Raw genomic sequence first — 21,690 nt, forward strand, 5'->3', positions numbered from 1 at the left:
TGTTTTATTATTGCATGTTATCAATTTTTGATGTAGTGGGTGTGGTTCTTATACTGGTGGTTTGTGTTACATATTAAATGTCATTACATTTCTTCTTGGCATTATCCCTTTTCATTTGTTCTATTATCTAAAGACAGTGTGTGCTGGGCTTTGTGTTATTTCTTTGGTAGGGGATGTTCATGGTCCAGGAAGTTCAAGGTATCACAGACACGGCGGTAATGTCACATAACATTCAGCTCTCCCTAAATAACCGGAAGGTACAATGTAACTAAATTATCCGGCCGTACAGATACTTCTGACATTACTGCTAAAGAAACGTGGCCTCAAATGAAAGCTGCTGTGGCCCAATGGTCCCTGTAACAGCCAAATGTGACAGCAGAGAGATGCAAAACACTGGACATGACAACACACATAGGAAAACAATGACATTTTTTGTTATACAGTAATGTAGCTTGGCCATAAAAAAATATGTTGGCCTTTCGTGACCACACACACACACACACACACACACACACACACACACACACACACACACACACACACACACACACACACACACCATGAAAACATTCAGTTTACAGTTTCTTAACTATATCATTGATGTACAATTTTGATTATAATTTTATCACTACATAGTCACTACTAATTACTATACGCTGCTTTGTGCAAATTATTAAAGTATTATTCTACAACTCCAGGCTCCTCAGCGCTTCTTATTATCATAGACAATGATGTCCTTCTACATGCTGCCCATTATCCTACAATAAAAACTAAAAGTGAGTCATTTCCTAGGGATTTGGTTATTGTGTTGGAAAGGAATTCCACATGCTTTGGTGGGCATTGAGGAGGAGGACTCCAAGTGTTAGCGTTAGATTTCTATAATAAAGCCATTACCTGCTGCCAATTTGACCTATTCGTGTTGGATCGCATCTGCTGCGCTGTAGGAGTTTATTATTGTATTGAAGGTAAGATGTTTTCCACTGCAACTCATTTGTTTTAGGTTCCTCCTAATAAGATAGACTATGAATACAGCGAACTCATCCTTTACCAAAACCAAGTGATGAGAGAAGCAAATCTCTTTCAAGAATCCTTGGATCACATTGAGACTTACGAGAAACAAATATGTGACAAACTTCAGGTACAAGAGCTTAAAGGTAAGACGTGAGCATTTCTCTCTCCCACACCTTCACGTTTCTTAGTTGTATTTGCATATGTTGGGATTCCCCTGAACATCTCAACCTGTTGAGGCCATTCAACTCTTTGTAATACTTAACACATTTCTTTTTCCTCACTATGCATAGTCTTTGTCTGTTAAAGCAGCACTTTCAAATAGTCCATGCCATACACATCATTTAAAAAATGCATTGTTAATCTGACAATAATAAGCTTTTTTCTAGACTGATATTAATCAGTGTTTCAGAAGTTCACTGTGCACTCTCTGAGTTCCCATATTTCTGAGTTGTGGTAAGGAAAGCATTTGGTCGAGTAACACACATTCTCCCTTCTTTAAATAGTTTGCCAATTACACAATGTGAGATGTGTAAAGTTGTACCCGAAACTATGAAAACAGAATAAAATAGGTTAGAAAAAAATAATAATAATAAAAAATATATGTGTGTGTGTGTGTGTGTGTGTCTATACACATACATTTTCAGTTGGTTACTGAGGAAAGAATGTAGCATTGTCGTGAGCTTCCCTCCTAGCATTTTATTTTTGTGTTTGCAGGGGAAATGTTTTTCAAGCTGGGAAGATTAAAAGAAGCTGCTGAAGTATACAGGGAATTATTAGACAGGAATGCTGAGAACTGGAAATACTATGAACACCTAGAGAAAGCTTTGGAGCCTGGTAACTTGCATTCTCTCTGTTTTGTACTTTTGTATCACAGATTATTGACCAGTACACCCTTCTGAGCAGGTAGAGGGGGAATTCCTAAATGCCTTTGCCAGAGAGAGAGAGAGAGGGGTGTGTGTGTGTGTGTGTGTGGGCTGCTGGAGAACCTCTTGGGAAGCAGAACTGTCAGCCACCGTTCTCTTCTAGAAGTCGCACTCCATAATGCTTTGTATAGCACAATGCATTGTGGGGCGCAGCTTTGGGAAGCACGGCGGTTTTGAGAGCTCTGCTTTCGAAGTGTTCTGCAACCGCCGTGGTCTTTCCTGTGCCGCCTCCTGTTGTGGATCGGTGTAGGAAGTAACATTTTTCAAGCCTGTGTATTATACTACATATTATTTAATCTGTCGTTTCATTTCTCCGTCAATCTGTTTTGGTTCTTATATTGATCTCAGCTACTATAGAAGAGAGACTTCAGATATATGAAGAAGTTGGTAAAAGACATCCAAGAGCAGTTTCTCCAAGAAGATTACCTTTAAACTTTGTGACAGGTAATGGACAATGGTTATAATCCTTTTTGTTTACAGAATCAATGGTATTTTTTTTTCCTGCTTCACCTTAGCAAGTCTGTTATAAAAAAATATATTAAACATGATAGTAATGCAGTTTTATTTAAGTAATAATCCCCGAAGAACAGGGCATTACTGGCCACTGCTGGAAGAGTTGAAGGCCCGAGGCGAAGCCGAGGGACTTTAACCCAGCCAGGGCATTATTGACCAGTAATGCCCTGTTCTGAGGGGATTATTACTATTATAGGCTAAATGTAGGCTTATTTCATAAATAATAGACACTTTTGTATAGTTAAATAGATTTTTTAATTAAAATAAAATGGTAAATACATGAAACCACCTCTATATACGCTTACACTGCAGATATCCAAATCCACACACTGCCGCCCCCTCTGTGTACACACACACACACACACACACACAACACAGCACCTCTACACACACAGCAGCTCAATACACACAAACTGCTGCTACACACACACACACACACACACACACACACACACACACACACACACCACACACAGCACCTCTACACACACAAGCACACCACAGACACATACACACACACAAGCTCTAGACACACAACACAGCACCTCCTCTATACTCACAGCACATCTACACACACACACACACACACCACAGCAGCTCTACACACACACACACACACACACACACACCACAGCAGCTCTACACACACACACACACACACACACACACACACCACAGCAGCTCTACACACACACACACCACAGCAGCTCTACACACACACACACACAACACAGCAGCTCTACACACACAAACTCTGCTGCTACACACACATGCTACACCCATAAAAACTGCTGCGGACACTGACACACACACACACACACACACACACTGGAGCTCTATACACACACAGCTCTATACACACAACACAGCCGCTCTACAAACACAAACTGCTGCTACACATACAACAACACAACACACACACACACTGCAGCCACAATAAAAAATGCAGCCACTTACTAAACTTTGCACTCTCCCCCCCACCTCTACACACAACACAGTTCCTCTACACACACACCCCACACACACACACACACAACACTGCACCTCTATACACAGCACCTCTACACACACACACACAAACTGCTGCTACACACATGCTACACCCATAAACACTGCTGCTGACACACACACACACACACACACACACACACACACACACACACACACACACACACACACACACTGGAGCTCTATACTCACAACACAGCACCTCCTCTATACTCACAACACAGCACTTCTACACACACACACCACAGCAGCTCTACATACACACACACACACCACAGCAGCTCTACAAACACACAACACAGCAGCTCTACACACACACACACACACACACACAAAACACAGCAGCTCTACACACACACAAACTCTGCTGCTACACACACATGCTACACCCATAAACACTGCTGCTGACACTGACACACACACACACACACACACACACACACTGGAGCTCTATTCAGACACACACACAGTACCTCTACACAGATATACAACAGCACACACTGCTGCTGCTACACCCATAAACACTGCTACTGACACACTCACAACCAAACTGCAGACAGACACTTAATTCTTTGCAGACTCCTCCCCCCCCCAATTCAACTGAATCTGCTTAGAAAATCTCAGTCAGCTCGGGAGGGGGAGGAGTCAACCCGTGGCTGATACTTCCTGACCAATCCCCTGCCCTGTCTCAGAGCTGTTACTTCAATCTGACCAATCCCTTGCCCTGTCTCAGCTGTTCTGAAAGCTGATTGGCTGGAAATAAACACATTGAAAACTACACTTTGCAAACTGCTAAAATTCCGGGCATTATCCAATCAGAGAGCAGGGTTTTCAATAATGCCCGGAATTTTACTGCTTTAGCCTATAATTGTATTTAATGTTGACTTGTTCTAGAGCAGTATGTGTTATTACAGGCACAGAGACTCTGTGGCCTCGAGATTTCAATATTGTGGGACGGTAGTTGAAGAACACAAGCAACCCTGGATATTGAGCTGTCCTGGCATGAAGGCCAATGCTTTACTATATATGGATTATTGATTTGTATTACCCATTATGACTCCGTGTATCATAAACACTTAAGAGTTAAACAAAATTTTAGTGCTACAAGCTTCCAAGCATTCGCATTGATTTACTTCCCAAGTCCTGTAAGAATAGAGATACACTTGTGTTTGTATACATGTTATATTAATACTTATAAATTCAAATACTACAAATCTAGAATTCAGAATCCTGTTTTCATATGATCGTTATGTCAGCGAAGCAGTGAGCCATGCACTGAATCCTGTTAATGCCTACACAATATCAGACACTTTAAAATCTAAAGATGCTAAAAGGGTTATGACATGTCAGGTCATTTATAAATAACATTCTTCCCCACCAACGATTCTCGCGCGCGTCGCACCTTTCACCATTGTGTCCAGTATTTTTGGACAAGCCACCTGGCAACCCTACTCGCTCTCCCCCCGCCTGGCATCCCGGCTCCGCTCACTCTCCCTCCGCCCGGCACCGCGGCTCCGCTCTCTCTCCCCCGGCCCGGTACCCCGGCTCCGCTCACTCTCCCCCCGCCCGGCACCGCGGCTCCGCTCTCCCCCGGCCTGGTACCCCGGCTCCGCTCGCTCTCCCCCCGCCTGGCACCCTGGCTCCGCTTGCTCTCCCCCCGCCCGGCTCCGCTCGCTCTCCCCCCGCCCGGCACCCTGGCTCCCCGGCTCCACTCTCTCTCCCCCGGACGGCACCCCGGCTCCGCTCGCTCTCCGTCTGCCTGGCACCACGGCTCGCGTCACAACTGCTCGCAGCCTAGGAATGCAGAACTTCCGGTGCCTGCTGCTGCTAGTGAGCGCGTGGGAGGCTGGGAGCGACAGTGTGGGCAGGGCCCCGTGTACTGCTTTGCCCGGGGGGCCCTAATGTTGTTAAGATGGCCCTGCACACAGGAGCAGCTGTACTTTCAAACAAAAAGTGTGTGTTTTATCTATATATATCAAAAGGGGGAAGAAAGCACACCATGCACTAAAGAACTAGCTCATAATTGGCAAGTGCACGCGTCAAAAAATCGAAATCCAAAGATCAGGGAAGGAGAGAAGTGATTTTGTAAAATTTAATACGTAATCAAAATGATGCGACAACCATACATTTGTTCACCTATAGCCAGTGCTGTCTCCTTCCCTGATCAATACATATATGTAAAGTAACCAGCAATGTATGAATGTGTATATCATCATCAATTATCCCTCCATCATCAATCACCACCATCCATGTCAATCCACTGCTAGATGAAGATCTTCCAGGTACTGCGGTTCCAAGCCTCTCCTCTATCTTGCGCTAACACATTTTCTGATTTCTTTCTCGCATCTTACTTTTGGTGGTGGTCTTGGTCTTTTAAACTCTTGGAACCCATTAGAGTACCATCTTTGTCCAACGATGATAATTTCTTCTTGTGACATGTCCGTCCTGATGCTGTTTTAATTTCTTCACTCTTGTGATGACGTCACAGACTTTTGTTTGGTTTCCAACCCATTTTTCTTTTTCCGATCTCTTCGGGTAATACCCAGCATACATCTCTCCATACTTCTTTGCGTCGTCTGAAGTTTTTGAATTATCTTCACATTTAGGGTCCATGTTTCACATCCATACGTCAGCACGAGCAGAATACACTGGTCACAGACTTTCCTCTTCAGGGACAGTGGAAGATTCCCTTGAAATAGTGTCTTGTTTCTTCCAAAATGGACTTTATCCCATCTTCATTCTCCTATTGCTTTTATTCAAAAGGTTCCCATTCATTGTTATTTGCCGGCCAAGGTAGACATAGTCTTCGATTTCTAGTTCTATTACATTTATTTAGATGTTTGCAGAGTTTACACATTTGTTGAACATCACTTTGGTCCTGATGAGATTCATATGGAGGATCACATCTTTACTTGCTTCGGCGAGTTCTCCAATTTATTGCTGGAGGTTTTCTGGATTGGTGGCAAAAATAAAAATGTAATCTGAAAATCAGAGGTGACTGAAATATTCACCGTTGATTTTGATTCCTTTTTCTTCACAATGTAATATCTTCAACAATTTAAGTGTTGCTGTGAAAAGCTTTGGTGAGCTATTGTCTTCATGCCGCACTCCCTTGCAGATCCTTATCTTGTTTGTGTCTTCATGTAATCTAATGGTTGATTTGACGTTCTCGTAAATGTTCTTTTATAATATCAATGTACGCTTCTTTAACATGTCTTCTTAATGCATCTAGGACTGCTGAGGTGTAGACAGAATCAAATGCTTTTTCGTAATCTACTAATCCTAGACTGAGTGTTAGATGGTATTCATTACTTCAGGAAATCACTTCTTATACGACTTGCATGTGGTCCATTGTGTTGTGTCCACTGCGAAATCCGGCTTGTTCTAGAAGAGGCTGGGCAAAGTCCAGGGTCTGTTGTAGCCAATTACTGAGTATCATCATAAAAATCTTGTGATTGGAAGTAAATTGATTTGGTCTGGAGTATGTGAGGCCGTCTTTGTCTTTTTTTTTTATTTTGTGGATGAGGATAACTATAGCAATTCTCCATCGCTCTGGAGTTTTCCTGTTCTTCAAGCAGCTGTGCACTGAGTCTTTTCTACTTCCCCAGCTTCTCACAAGATTTCAGTTATAATTCTATCTTCCCCTGGCGCCTTCCTTATCTTGCTTGTTCTCTGCAGGATTACACCCTGCGTTATTTGTGTTCGCACGCGATTTTATTTAGAAGTCTTTAACTCCCTGTCTGATAAGAGCACAGTCTTTTAATGTTGATTCATCGGCATGTTTGAGTGCAATGATTTACTTCTTCAGAATAATAAAGTCGCTTCTTCGTCTTCCTTAAGCTTTTTGGTATTTTCAATAGTTTTCTTCACCATATAACAATGACATGTTCTTACATCTTCAGTTATGTTTGCTCTGCATATTAAATTCCTGCGTCTTGGGATTTCTTCATTTCTTGTCGTGACATCGGATATTTTTGTATCCTGATTTTTGTTAGATTTCTCCAGTTTTTCCAGCACGTTCAACTAGTCTTTATAAGTTTTTTTTTTTTATGTTAGTGTCCCCATGCATTTCTAGTAAGCTGAAGCGATTTTTTTTCCCGTGCTAGCTGAAATTCTCTGCTGTTATTCTTGAGGTTATTGATGCTGATATTAGTTTTTTTGTCTTTTTTTAATCAGTTCTTCTTTCTAACTTTGCATTCAGATGTAATTTGCAGTAAGCAGTCAGTGATTACTGATCTTGTGAGTTAGGAGCTAGTCAATTTCAGTCTTGATTCCATTGGGTCCACACCATATCCATTTTCTATTTGGATTGTTCTTGAACAATCAATTCATGATGTAGAAGTTTTCGCATTCTGCAAATTCTCCCATTTGTCTCCACATTCCTTCCTGTTACCGTAACCATACTTACCAACTGATACTTGTTCTTTCTGTGACATGGGTCCCGTCGGGACTGAAACGTAGATAACTCTAAATAAATATTAAAATTGAAGTATTGCTGGTCTTTTACGTGCATTTCGGCTCTTCTTTATGACATTTTTTGTATTGAAAAGTTAATTTTCTGAACGCGATATTCATTTTTAAATGAACGCAGCGTACATGTTCAGCAGAGAATACAACGACTACTATTTAGGGCTGCGAATTCATTTATAATAACTTGAGAGGCAAAATGTTTAATTGCTGAATTTGACAAAGTAGTTTTCAAAGTAATTTCAAGTAATTTTCAACTCTCCCTACGTTAGAAGATGTATAATGTATCTACGCTGCTCATTATTTAGCTAACCATCGTGCTAAAGAACTGTTTCAAGGAGAAGTCCGTGCTGCTCATTATTCTCCCATTTTTGTTATTCTGTATGACACAAGGGGTCACAAGGCGAAACCACATCACTCCAAGTGACGGGCTCCCACCCTGTCTTCCTAAATTCTTGTCCGGAAGAAACGATATGACCACTGCGGGCAGGGTTACTCTGGCAGCTGCGTTATGGCTTTGAAGCTTGTTTTTCTAGGGGACATCAGGTTCTGTGCTCCTAGTGAGCATCCGGCAGTCTGGAGAACGGATGAGGAGGACTCCATCCTCTTCCTTTCGCGGCATCAGTGACGCTGCGATCACATGTTGCGAAGGGGTAACGTGATTGCGAAGTGCCGGAGGGTTAAAAGCATTGAGCAGTGCCCTATTTACATATGTGCATGTTAGGCCTGGGACATAGTAAACACCTTTGTGCTGCTGCTCGCTGTTGCTTGCTGCCGCTCGCTCTACCAGGAGCTTTTTGCTGTCCTGGCAGAGGAGACAGCAAGCGCGCTGGGGAGGCGGGTATCACTGTGTGTGTGTGTGTCACTTGGTAGCTGTCAGTGTGTGTGTGTCACTTTGAAGTGGTCTGTGTGTATGTGTGTCACTGGTGAACCTGTGTGTGTGTATGTGTGTGTGTGTGTATTATATAATATTTAAAAAATTATAAAAGACATGTTGTGAGAATAAATTATTTATTAACATTGTGCAACTTTGAAAAATATATTCACACACACACACACACACACACACACACACACACACACACACACACACACACACACACACACACACACACACACACACACACACACACACACACACACACATACACACACATACACACACACACACACACACACACAGACATACACATACACATACACATACACATACACATACACATACACATACAGACACACACACACACACACAAATATACACACACACACACACACACACACACACACACCTCTGTGCTGCCTCTACTCTGTCTGGTCTGGTGGCTCTGCTATCTCAGAACACCGACACAGTAGGGAAAAAAAAGGCTGCAGCCCCATTGGATACACATCCCTCCGCTCCCCCAAGCGGCAACATTTCAAACTCTCCTGTCTCTTCTGATTTTCTCAGCCTCCGCACGCATCAGCACGCATGCGGAGGGAGAAACTATAGCCACGCTATAGGGGCTTTGTGCATCTGTTCAGCGCGGCTCAGCCCGCCTCAGCGACGCTGATTTTACTATGTCCTAGGCCTAACATGCTTTCTTGCTTCATTACAATACATTATTTTATCTTGGTAACAAAGATGGTGAGAGAAGAGTAAGGAAGGAAGGTGTTAGCACAGCGGAGAGGATAATTTATTATCAGTAATAAGATCTCAGGAATATTTAGGACTTGGAGATGAGTACAGTTGGTGCATGGGATACACATTCAATGTAGTATCAAGGAAAACATATGGTGTAGGTTATCTGTAATAGATTGGACACCTTTTCTGTTGGCGAATGTTTACAATGTATTACATTCACTCCTTAAAAAATATATATTTTTATTTTTAGGTGACAAGTTAAGAGAACAAATGGATAAGTTCCTGAGAGTTAACTTCAGCAAAGGCTGCCCACCTCTGTTTACCACCTTAAAATCGTTATATAGCAGTGCAGAAAAGGTAAATGTTTAGTAAACGGTTACCTCTTTTTCTTTGTCTCTCACTTTTATAGATAATGAAAGTGTGTGTGTGTGTGTGTGTGTGTGTGTGTTTTAATCTCTTTACTGATCATGAGCAATGAGTTGCTGGCCTTTCTGGCAGAAGAAGGGTTAAAAATATGTTTACTTTTCACTAGGTGTGTGGCTTTTGCTGCTTGCATCTGGTTGTTTTAAAGCTTTAGAATTAACCCACACATTCCCATCAAGCTCAAACCCCAACACCCACTGTGTGTGTGTGTGTGTGTGTGTGTGTGTGTGTGTGTGTGTGTGTGTGTGTGTGTGTGTGTGTGTGTGTGTGTGTGTGTGTGTGTGTGTGTGTGTGTGAAGGAGTGCTAATGTTTTAAAGCTTTAGAAAGATATTGAGAATGATTCCACAAGGGCTACTCTGCAACACACATTGTGATTATTACACATGATTTTATATGCAAGTGAGCCTCCTGTATTATACCAGCCGATCTATGAACCTGTTGACTTTGAATTTTACAAATGTAAATCCATAGGGGGTAATGTATCAAAGTTCCCCTGCTGCAAAACAGGGGCAAAATAATGGCACCATCTTTTGTTAAAGAGTAAGTTCCCCCCCGTAGGATAGAATGGGACTTTTTTCCTATGATAAATATGGTGCAGATTTGCAGCTGGTAGACTTTGATACCTGTGGACAGCAAACAGGATTGGTGGACAGCCGAGGGAGCCAAAAGCACTCAAAACTCACCGGGTGGGGGGCGAATAAAAAATATTTATTAAGACTACATAAAAAAAAATATGTGAAACATGACAAGGACACAAAACAAAAAAGTGGGGTTCTCCTCCTTTCAACATTTGATACCCGTAGCCCTATAGAGTTAGTGTGTTTTGACAAAAAAATCCTAGCATGACCCTTGTACCCTCGACTCTTGCCCATTCTGGTCAATAACTCACCCAAATATGTACAGATGCCTTGCCACAGCCTTTTTTTTTTTAAAACCATAAAAACCAACACTCCTAAACCTAGTCAGCAAGTGGCCCCACCCAGTGAACCTGCTTATGCTCAGCACCATTACATGACCCAGTGAGCACTCTTGGTTCATACCACCTGCGTGCGGTCCCTCTTAGGGGTACACCCCCAAGGATCGCCTCACCTGGCCCTGACCCAAGAGTTCATCCTGTTGGACCCCTCACATTTCTCCAACTGACCAGTCCAGCACACCCCTCCAGCTGTGACAAACGTATAACACCACCAACACCTTTTAACCATACCTTTCTTTCTTTCAGTTTTTTTTTTCCCCATCGGCATTTTCTTTTCTTTATAAATATAACATGTTACATTCATAACAACAAACAAAAAACATAACATTATCCAACAAACCTGAACCCCAAAAGGGGGTGGGCAGGAACCTTTCGAGGAGGTGATGAGGAGGCAAGAGTGGTAGGGCGAGAGGAGACAGCCTCTTAAAGAAACTAGCCCTCCCTCCATATCTTCTTCCTGGGGGCAAGAGTCATACCTCCCTTCCCGTTATTGGTCAGGGCTTTTTTAGTTTTTAACAATTTTTTTCTTCTTTTAGGTTTCTATTATACAAGAGCTGGTTACTGGTTTTGACATCTCCTTGAAAGCATGTGACTTGTTTAGTATATATGGTACGTTCCTTTAATCTGTTTCTTGCCTGGTGTCCTGTTATTTTGGAGTCAGAGCAACTGTGAGATATGTTTGTTTCTTTCCACATAATAACAATATGATCCCTCAAGTTTAAAGGTCAAGAGAAACTAAAGCTAGGTAATGATCCACAAATGACACAATAGTTATATACGGAGAGGAGTGGTGGAGGGATTTGACCTGTTTCGTGCTTAATCAACTTCCCAGTGACTTGAATGAATAGTCCTTTTTAGCATATTTAAAATTTGGCCACTTCACTATCAAAGATGGATTGATTGGTGTAAAATGCAGGATCCTTGAACCATGATGCATCACTATTCAATAAGTTAGTGAGTACATGTTCAGTCTAGACTGCAAGATATCTACGGGGTATTTACACACTCTCCCTTGCGTGTGTAATCTCACAGAACGATAGATTCCCTCTTAGCGTTGGTTATGATCCTAGTAGATCAGTAGTTGATCGTAAGAGCTGATTTACCGTTGGGTTGACAGACAAATCGCCAAAGCTTTATTCTATTGTTGGTCCCCAACTAATCCACATTTAATCACACAAGCCTTATCCCTGTGTATTACTTTTATGGTGATTAAACAGCGGACAGTTAAAATGTGCCCGACGTTTTATGACTTTACATATCACGGCAGTGCTGCTGCATATAAATGATTACTGAGTAAAGTAAATAAAAATATCACTTGTGAGCACATGTCTCAGACAGGGCTGCAACTCTGCCTTTCCCCATTATCTCTTAGCATACAGTGCTTCCCACTGCAGCCAGGGATTCTGGGTAATGACATGCAAATGAGTATTCAGTGTGTCACTTGTTTCTTCTTATCCATTTTAACATGGACCCGTATAAGCGTATGCTTACCATATTTCATAGCTTTTCAGCACAGCCTAGGTTAAAGAAGTTTATAGCAAGTAAACCTACACAGACATAAAGCAAAGAAATGTGTTTTAAAAATACAATAGATGGGACTGCTCCTTTAAATCTACAGTGGTGGCATGCAATATAACCACGAGTAGTTTGACTGAGGTCGTTGGGATTTAATTTATTAAATCGAGCGGTTTTCTGTATTTAGATTTGCCTTCAGTTTCAGCCTGTTTCCCCCAGATTCTTGTGAATTAGAATTTGCTCAACTAGGGATTCCATTGTCCTTCCCCTGCTCTTATCGGTTAAAGCCCCGAAACGCGTTGATCACCTTGTTACTGTACATAGTATGTAGGGTGGCATATTTTTTTTTTTTTATTGGGGGGAAACATTTTTTTTTTTTTTTTTTACAGTTTCTCCTATTTGTCTTATAAATATTTTCAGATAGTGGAGAGACAGAACCGCCAACAACACTTCTTTGGGTTCGGTATTTCTTAGCACAGCACTTTGACAAACTCGGTCAATGGTCACTGGCCTTAGACTATATCAACTCGGCGATCGCCAGCACGCCAACATTAATAGAACTCTTTTATATGAAAGCGAAAATCTACAAGGTAAAGGAAGAAAGTACCACACACAACTCTGTCTACATATATGATGTCTGATGCATGAAAACAATAAACCGCCTTTACAGCATATACATATTTGAAACGTATTGAAGTTTAGCAATAAAATGGGGGTTTTTTTTTTTTTACAGGTTGCATTAAAAATATTTAGGCTCATTACAAATTCATATTGCTAAAGAAAAATATTTTAGACTCCGTGTACAGTACGTGGAAAGAATAAGTTGCATGGTGCTCTAAACCAAAATCACAGCAGACAATACTTGACTTAAATGTGCAGCGGATTACCCCTCCAAAAGCGGCAAAAGATAAGGCTAGGAGATAGAATTACACCCATATACCTGTTGGATGTGTAACTGGAAAATAAAGTCCCACATGCAATGAGGTAAGGACAGTATACACCTGCCGGTGTCCAGCATTAATACAACATCATGGTAATGACATGGGGTAAAAACAAACCTTGCAGCCGCTTTGGAAAGAGGAGAGTGAACGGCTCCCTTGAGGGTATAACTCACGTATTGTAGAGCCTGCTGTGTCACTTCTCCTGGGGTGTACCGTGCCTCCGTTGTTGTAGATGAACAGGAACAGGAAGGAAAAACGAAGCACTGGTTCCACTGAAGTAAAAATAAACACAGAGGTGCGTTCCCACAATAAAAGTTTTAATGGATCAAAAGCACAAAAACAGACAACCTACGCGTTTCGGGCTTATGGCCCTTTATCAACCTTGATAAAGGGCCATAAGCCCGAAACGCGTAGGTGGTCTGTTTTTGTGCTTTTGATCCATTAAAACTTTTGTTGTGGGAACGCACCTCTGTGTTTATTTTTACTTCAGTGGAACCAGTGCTTCGTTTTTCCTTCCTGTTCCGTGTACAGTACTACAGTGTATTGCTTTTCTTTATTACATTATTTCTTTGTAGGTGTCTATGTTCACTATTAGCACAATTAATTACTTCCCCGCAGAGCTTACAATCTAATGTTTTGTGCTCATAGCACAGTGTGATAATGGGATTGCTCAATTAGCTGTTGGTGGGACTCAACTTAGGTTCTGCCATAGCCGATACATTGCAATTCAGGTGCATTGACCACAAGGCTGCTGCTCTCTGCTTTTCTCTTTGCTTGGCGCATAGTACAGTGTAACACACCTGGGCGTGAGCCTGTATGGAAACCAGTTAATGTACTCGCATCACAGCCTGCTGTGTACTGTGTGGGAGAGGGAGTTGAATAGATCAGATAAACCTGTGTTGCAGAGTGTTGTGATTTTTGTTTTAAAAAGGGAAAAACATTTTTCCAGGCATGTGCCACTACTGTAATGTTGATGGTTAAGAATATATAATAATTCCTCTTGTACTTTTTTGTGGTATTTAGGAACAACGTTTGAGTCTTGAAACCTTGAACAGATTAAGCAAACAATATTTGTGCAAAGCTTTAAATAAAGTCCTCTCTGTCTGCCCTGAGCACAGCATATAGGTAATCTAAAAGAAGCTGCTAGGTGGATGGATGAAGCCCAGTCTTTGGACACTGCAGATCGGTTCATCAACTCCAAATGTGCAAAGTACATGTTGCGAGCTAATATGATTAAAGAGGCAGAGGAGATGTGCTCGAAATTTACAAGGGTATGTCTCTCTGTTTTCATAATTATTGTGGGTTCTCTATATTTTAAGAGTATATGTACATCTCAGACTATAGGCCACCGATTTAAACAAACTCATAGGGGCTTATTCTGTAAGGTGTGCTATTGCATGAAATGTCCCATTGACTTTAATGGGGGTTTTCATACGATATTATGTAATCTGCGCTTATCATATCTTGCTGAATAAACCCATATTTGGGTAGACCAGGATGTACAAACTTTTATAACTGCTGGAAATAGAAGCTTGATCTTCTAAAACCATCATTTATGACTGATTTTGATGACCGATTTATAGGAAACTGATGTGAGCAAAGACTGATCACGTTGTGTATCAACATAAAACTTCTGCAGAGACCATCAAAAGTACTAAAACCAGACTTCTTGGTACTGCGGAAAACATTTGGAAAGGTTTTCATCAGATATATTTTGGTATATACGTTTTGGTTAGATAGACAATAGGTTGGTCTCAAATACATTGTTTAAAAAAATTAGACCTATACAGTGAGGTGTGCTGTAAAGCATTATCCAAAAGATAGATAAATAATTTAAATACCCTTTTTGTTTGTATTTTTTAACATTTCTTTATTGAAAGTTTTGGTGGGGTACAGAACAAAGACATGGAGGACAAGGGACAAGATAATTATACAGTGCGATCGATACAGCAGCAAGGATTATAAATACATACACTGAACAGTTGAGAGGTGATTATAAATCCAGACCACTCTGGTCAACCCCTTAGGGTGATATTTAGTGTGCGTATTATACGTGACACAGACAAAAGACACGACTAGCATTGAGACTGGAGAAGGGGTACAGGGGAGGGATACAAACTTGGTCTCTGCCAGATCGCCAGTAGATTTGGAGTGGGCCAGACACTCAGGGGCTCGCCCAAGGCTCCCACACTAGGGCATATTTGTTGCATTTTTCTCTCAAAAAGACAACATTTTTGCCATAGCAGCTACGTACCATATTCTACTTTTAATACGGAGCATAGACTGGGTTCCCTTTTTTTTCCATGCTGCTGCAATGCAGCACCTTTCTGCAGATGGTGGGTTGTAAGTTTGTTGATGTTTGGGTATATCAGGAATTGGTTTGCCCAATAGTGCTTTCCATGGGTCCAATGCTATGTTTGAGTTCAGAACCGCATTTATCTATCTACAAATGCATCTCCAGAAAGGGGCTGTGACCGGGCAAGCCTACCAAATGTGAGTCAGACCCGCTCTGACCGCATCCTCCGAAGCATAAGGCCTGTTCTATAGTGCCTGCGCTTGCTGCGCCGTGCATGCGCGTGGCATTTATAGTTGGCTGATGTTAGTCAGTCTTTCTATAATGGCGCCGCACACACGGTAGGGAGCTTGGAGCGGACCGACGAGGGAGAAGGTGAAGGAATGAATGATTTCGCGCTGTGTGTGTGTGTGTGTGTGTGTGTGTGTGTGTGTGTGTGTGTGTGTGTGTCAAAGATAAATAAATAAAAATTATTTTTATTACAACATTTTTTTAAAAATATTTAATACTTAATACACACACACACACACACACACACACACACACACACACACACACACACTACCTTCACTCACACACACACACTACCTTCACTCACACACACACACTACCTTCACTCACACACACACACTACCTTCACTCACAGGTACCTTCACTCACAGCATACACACAAAAAGCATACGGCCGCATACAGTATAGAACGGCTCTAAGGGGGAGTAGGTAGTATATATGGCGTGTCGCCTGAGCAGGGTCATGTACCATGTTAGGAGCAGCTTATACAAATTTTCTTTAATGACCGTAGAAATTGAGCTTTTGGCCGCTGCCTCCCATATATCCTGCCAGTCCTCGATTTCTAGGCGTTCCCCCAGCTCTTCATCCCACTTTATGTAGACTAACCTCTGGTTTGTCTCTCCATATATCAGGGTTTGATAGATATCTGCTAGCAGTTCCTTATTTAGATATCTATCACTGAACATGATTTCAAAGGCTGTTGAAGAGGACGGGTCATGATTTATGTACATCTGCATGGTGAAATTCTTTATTTGTAAATACTGGAATATTTCCAAAGAGGGTTACTTATTTTTTTCCTTGCAAGTCGGGGGAATGTTTTAAGACTCGTGATTGATATCATACCTGCTGTTTTATTTTTTTTAAATGTTTTAGTCCCCCCTTCATGGGAACTTCATCAGAGGTCGGAAATGTTGAAAGAATGTCACTTAATGCATCATGTGTTGTCTGTAGTCTGATCAGTGTGGTGTAGAAAGCTAAAAAAACAACAATACAACGCTACTATCATTGTTTGTTGCTCTAATAGAGGATCACTTTGGCATTATGTTTGTCCCTTTAAAATGATCAATTTATGTCAGTTACAGTGTATTTTGTGATAGTGGAATCACATAGGTCTAGGATATTGTGTTGAAATGAGGGACTCGTGTGAAATCAGCAATTCATGTTGAGATCATCTTTCCTTTAAAAATGAAGATGCTGAAACAAGAATGTATATGAGCATACAATTTAGCCATCTGTTGCATATTCTGCATGTACTTTAGGCTATTTTGGGGGTTCGCAAACCATTTATATGGCTAGTCATACCCATAGCTCTATTTTGAAAGGATAAAGACCCATATTTATGCTATTCCATAAGACCCTTCCAGAGCCAGAAGACCCTCTACAGCCCATCCACTTGAATTGACTATAAGGTGTCTTCTGGCATAGCGCCACTTAGTAAATATGGGACCGTTATTCTTCTCTAAGGGAAAATGAGCCGAGGGATGCTGGAATCATAATGTGTATGTATGGTCTTTGGGGGCAGAAGTGGATAATATTGCCCATCACCAGTCCAAAAAATAGTGTTTAAATTGTTTCTTTGTTTTTAATAACTTTTTATTTGTGACATAGACTTCAGGGTGACCAGTGATAATATACTACCCGCATAACACACCGTTCAAATTCTGTTTCAGGAAGGAACGCCTGCAATGGAAAATCTAAATGAGATGCAGTGCATGTGGTTCCAGACAGAATGTGCCACAGCCTACCAGAGACAAGGAAAATATGGGGATGCGCTAAAGAAGTGCCATGAGATTGAACGGGTACGTTTGCAAAACCGAAATGTGACCCTCTTTTGGATAGCTAGCTGGAGTTCCGTTTCTTTCTGTATGTAAGGTCATCAAACAAATAGGGCTTTCTTTGAACACATACAGTATGACAGTCCTGCTTCTCCCTCTCTTTCGCTCTCCCCTGTGAGCCATAATAATATATCTTATAGGAAGAATAATGCAAATCAAGACAATGGAGCATGTCTGCCTTAAGCAATATGGTTGCGAAACTTCCAGCGTATCCTTAGTTAGATGACTCCCTGCATCTGGTGGCCGCCTTCTCCACTGTCCATAGTTTTCAGTGGTTCCTTTAATTTTCATGATATGCATTAGAGGATCCTTTTTATGTAGCTTTTGCTACCATGCATCTCTATTAAAGCATTTTTAATTTTCACTACTCAGCCTCCAGCCCTACTTTTTTCAGCAGTGCTCTACCTTCTCTCCACCGCAATTTTCATGATAAGACTATATTTTGCTTATTTAAAAATAAAAAAAACTTTAATTTTACAATTGTTTGGTTACCTTAGATCCTGTGTTGCATGCGCATAGGGGAGGATGTGCATAAAGAGAAACTTGCGAGCACATGTGATATAAAAATGAACTCCTATGGCTATGTTTTAATGTGTCTTTCAGCATTTCTTCGAGGTAACTGATGACCAGTTTGATTTCCACACATATTGTATGAGGAAAATGACCCTGCGTGCCTATGTTGATCTTCTGCGGCTGGAGGATATTCTCAGGCAGCATGTGTTTTATTTTAAAGCTGCTCAGTCTGCCATAGGAATCTACTTGAAATTACATGAGAACCCTTCAACCAATGAAAGCAAGGAACAAGAAGTCAATTCAGGTAAATAGGCTTTGGTTCATTTTAGGCTGGTGACCTGTAGACGCATTACCGAAGAGAATCATCTACCAGGCTATTTAAAAGCCACGAGAAACTGTGTATTTGTTTTATTTAAACATAATAGATAGTTAATGTCCAGAGGCAAACAAATAATTCGCCCACCCCCTCCAAAAAGGCCATGTTGCACTGTATAGTAGTTCTGGAAATATGCACACCTCTAGCCACAAGAGACTTAATCTCCTTTGAGAAAGTCTAACTTAAAATGAAAGTTGACCCCATACACCATTGGCAGGTTGATTTGGTGTAGACAACCTAACCAAAGGGGTCATCACTTGTTTTATGATTGGATGGCCTTAAAGATGATCTAGATGGGCAAAGCTAGAATGCTACTGTAGTTATCGAGACATTTGTGTGTCTGCTTGTAAAGTAGAAGTACCTTTTAGAAGCTGAAAGTGTAGTCCATTGTCATTATTGGTCTTCATATTAGCCCAGGCCAAGGCAGTCTGTGCCGAATATTAAACACCGCTGTAATCTGGTGCGTTAACCTGTTATGCAACTTGATGAATCTGAGGGGAATGTGTTTTTTTTCTTCCAGTAAACTGAGAGTGCCGATCGGTGCACTATTGCACCCAAATTCCCATTGACTTCAGTGGGAGTTTCTGTGCGTTAGTGCCTCGATCACTGTGCTATCACAGTTTATCGAATAAGCCCCAATGCATGTGAACTTTCAAAAGAAATGTAGTTGAATGCATGTAATAGTTTTTATCTGTTTTGGAACGTTTAGAGAACCTGTCAGCAAAGGAATTGAAGAAAATGTTAAGCAAACAAAGGAGAGCTCAGAAAAAAGCGAAACTGGAGGAGGAACGGAAACATGCAGAGAGAGAGCGTCAGCAGAAGAATCAAAAGAAGAAGAGAGATGAAGAGGAAGAAGAGACCAGTGGGCCCAAGGAGGAGCTAGTTCCCGAAAAACTGGAAAGGGTAAGTGGCCTGACCTTGCCATCCGAGACGGCAATAGTGATTGGATCCCAGTGCAAAACTGTTAATAAGACGGGCACTCTCTCTTGCAAGGGCTGAATCCAACTTTTCCAGCACTTTAGGCAAAAACTTCACCTAATCCAAACTTCGTTTGTTCTTCTTTAGTGCATTTTTGCTAAATTGACGTTTTGAGCCGTGACTATTTTCTATATTTATTATTTTTTAACCTCACACATCTGTTTGAGCATGTGTTGTAGCATACAGCTGGTCGCTCTGTATTTGCTTGACTTCAATAAAAAGGATTACAAAAGAAAGGGAGAAAACCCAGCTGACTTTTGCATTGTAGTCAGTGGGAGAGTTTTCCAAACCATTGTTCATGATCACAACTCATAACCCTGTACCTATTGGGGTGGTAATTAATCATATCCCCACCTATATCTAGTATGCTAGCTGTATATTTTTGTAATATTGAAGTGATACAGTTAAAATAATATATGTTGTGAAATGCATCCATTTGTGAGGCGATTACAGGATAAGGCGGGAGTGTGCCATGTAAAAAAAGGGGCTCCAGTGTGTGGGTAGATATAGAAAGGGATGATCTAGCCCCCACTCAATTTGAATTGCTTCTCTGGCTCCCGGAGAAATATAATCTACCTAATCCCATTCTCAATCCAATAATACTTAAATTGCAGTATTGTCAATTTAAATCGATACTTAAACTCTCTTAAATGTAAGTATCGACTAGCATTAAAGTCTACCCCTATGTTACCTCTGTTCGGGAACACTGGCTTCACAACAGGCATCAAGGAACACCACTTCCACCGGTAGATAAGAAAGGGCTTCACCCGGATTGGTGACTTCACTCAACTAGGGGCACTTAGACCATTGGAGGAGTTCAACTCCCAACACAAGGTTCTCTGACCATTTTTGATACAGACAAATTAGACCCTATGTCAGGTCCCTTATTCCTCGTCCCACATCGCTTACATACTCCTATTATGAAGAAATATGTCGCTCCTACACTCTGAGTATGGTCTAATTTCAGTATTTTATCAAAGTCTCATCCCTAACAAACTCAATGAGAAATGTGATTTCATGAGGAATTGGGAGGTTGATATTAGCGAGGTGCTGGAGGACGTTGGCTTGGACGAGATTTGGGACGGCGTGGCTAGGCGCTCCATCAACACTCTAATTAAGGAAAAAGGATACACCTATACCCTACCGAATTTAACAAAATATTATTGGTGTTGTGGTAAACCCTGCACGATGTTCCATATATGGTGGGCATGTTTGCACATATAGACAGTTTGGAGGTCTTTAAATTATCAATAGCATCCTGGGTACCAAATTTCCCATGGACCCATGGGCAGCTCTCCTCAATAGACCACTCGAGAACATAAACCATGCCCTCCAGAAGTTACACATTTTTGCAGCTACAGTAGTGTCTCGGTTATCCAACCTAAAGGGGACCGATACCGTGGCGGATAACTGAAAATGACGGATAATACGGGAAGAATTATTCCTCCCCTCCTTCTCGCTTACTGGCGGCAGAAGAAGAGGACTGCAGATCACAGGAGCGGCACCAGAGGAAGAAGGCAGGCAGAGAAGAGGACCATGTCAGCGGAGGAATGGAGTTAAGACAGTGGGCGGCAGCAGGCAGAAGAAGACCATCAGACCCTGTGTACGGAGCAGGAGCAGAGCGGCATAGAACGGCCGGGGAGGAGCGCGCTGTAACACTGGAAGTTGACAGTGTCTGACTTCCAGTATTACAGCACGCTCCTTGCTGACCGTTCTCCTATGCCGCTCTGCTCCTGCTCCGCACACTGGGTCTGATGGTCTTCTGCTGCCACCCACTATCTTAACTCCATTCCTTCGCTGACATGGTCCTCTTCTCCGGCCGACAGCTGTCTTCCTCCGGTGCCGCTCCTGCTGTTTGCAGTCCTCTTCTTCTGCCGCCAGTAAACCAGAAAGGGGGAGAGAGGGTGACGGATGAAACGGAAGGTCGGTTAATCAGGACTCTACTGTACTAGGTTCTGTATCTCAACAACCTAGAAACAACCTCCAGGAACCTAAACCAAATAAC

General features: G+C 41.7%; 1 protein-coding gene across 2 annotated transcripts in view; it reads left to right on the top strand.

The window, feature by feature from the left end:
- NAA16 (N-alpha-acetyltransferase 16, NatA auxiliary subunit) overlaps positions 1 to 21,690 on the top strand; it is a 44,611-nt gene that overhangs the window by 6,862 nt on the left and 16,059 nt on the right. The window contains exons 6-15 of one of the 2 annotated variants that reach the window (XM_075591065.1): positions 1,001 to 1,154; positions 1,726 to 1,845; positions 2,283 to 2,378; positions 9,794 to 9,900; positions 11,480 to 11,552; positions 12,879 to 13,048; positions 14,518 to 14,670; positions 17,654 to 17,782; positions 18,422 to 18,635; positions 19,417 to 19,610. In XM_075591065.1, the coding sequence (XP_075447180.1) occupies positions 1,001 to 1,154; positions 1,726 to 1,845; positions 2,283 to 2,378; positions 9,794 to 9,900; positions 11,480 to 11,552; positions 12,879 to 13,048; positions 14,518 to 14,670; positions 17,654 to 17,782; positions 18,422 to 18,635; positions 19,417 to 19,610 (1,410 nt within the window). Of the gene's footprint in view, positions 1 to 1,000; positions 1,155 to 1,725; positions 1,846 to 2,282; positions 2,379 to 9,793; positions 9,901 to 11,479; positions 11,553 to 12,878; positions 13,049 to 14,422; positions 14,671 to 17,653; positions 17,783 to 18,421; positions 18,636 to 19,416; positions 19,611 to 21,690 lie in introns of those variants that run through there. The other variant, XM_075591066.1, reaches the window with a different exon arrangement.

Source organism: Ascaphus truei, chromosome 3 (genome assembly GCF_040206685.1).
Source record: "Ascaphus truei isolate aAscTru1 chromosome 3, aAscTru1.hap1, whole genome shotgun sequence".
Classification (NCBI taxonomy): domain Eukaryota; kingdom Metazoa; phylum Chordata; class Amphibia; order Anura; family Ascaphidae; genus Ascaphus; species Ascaphus truei.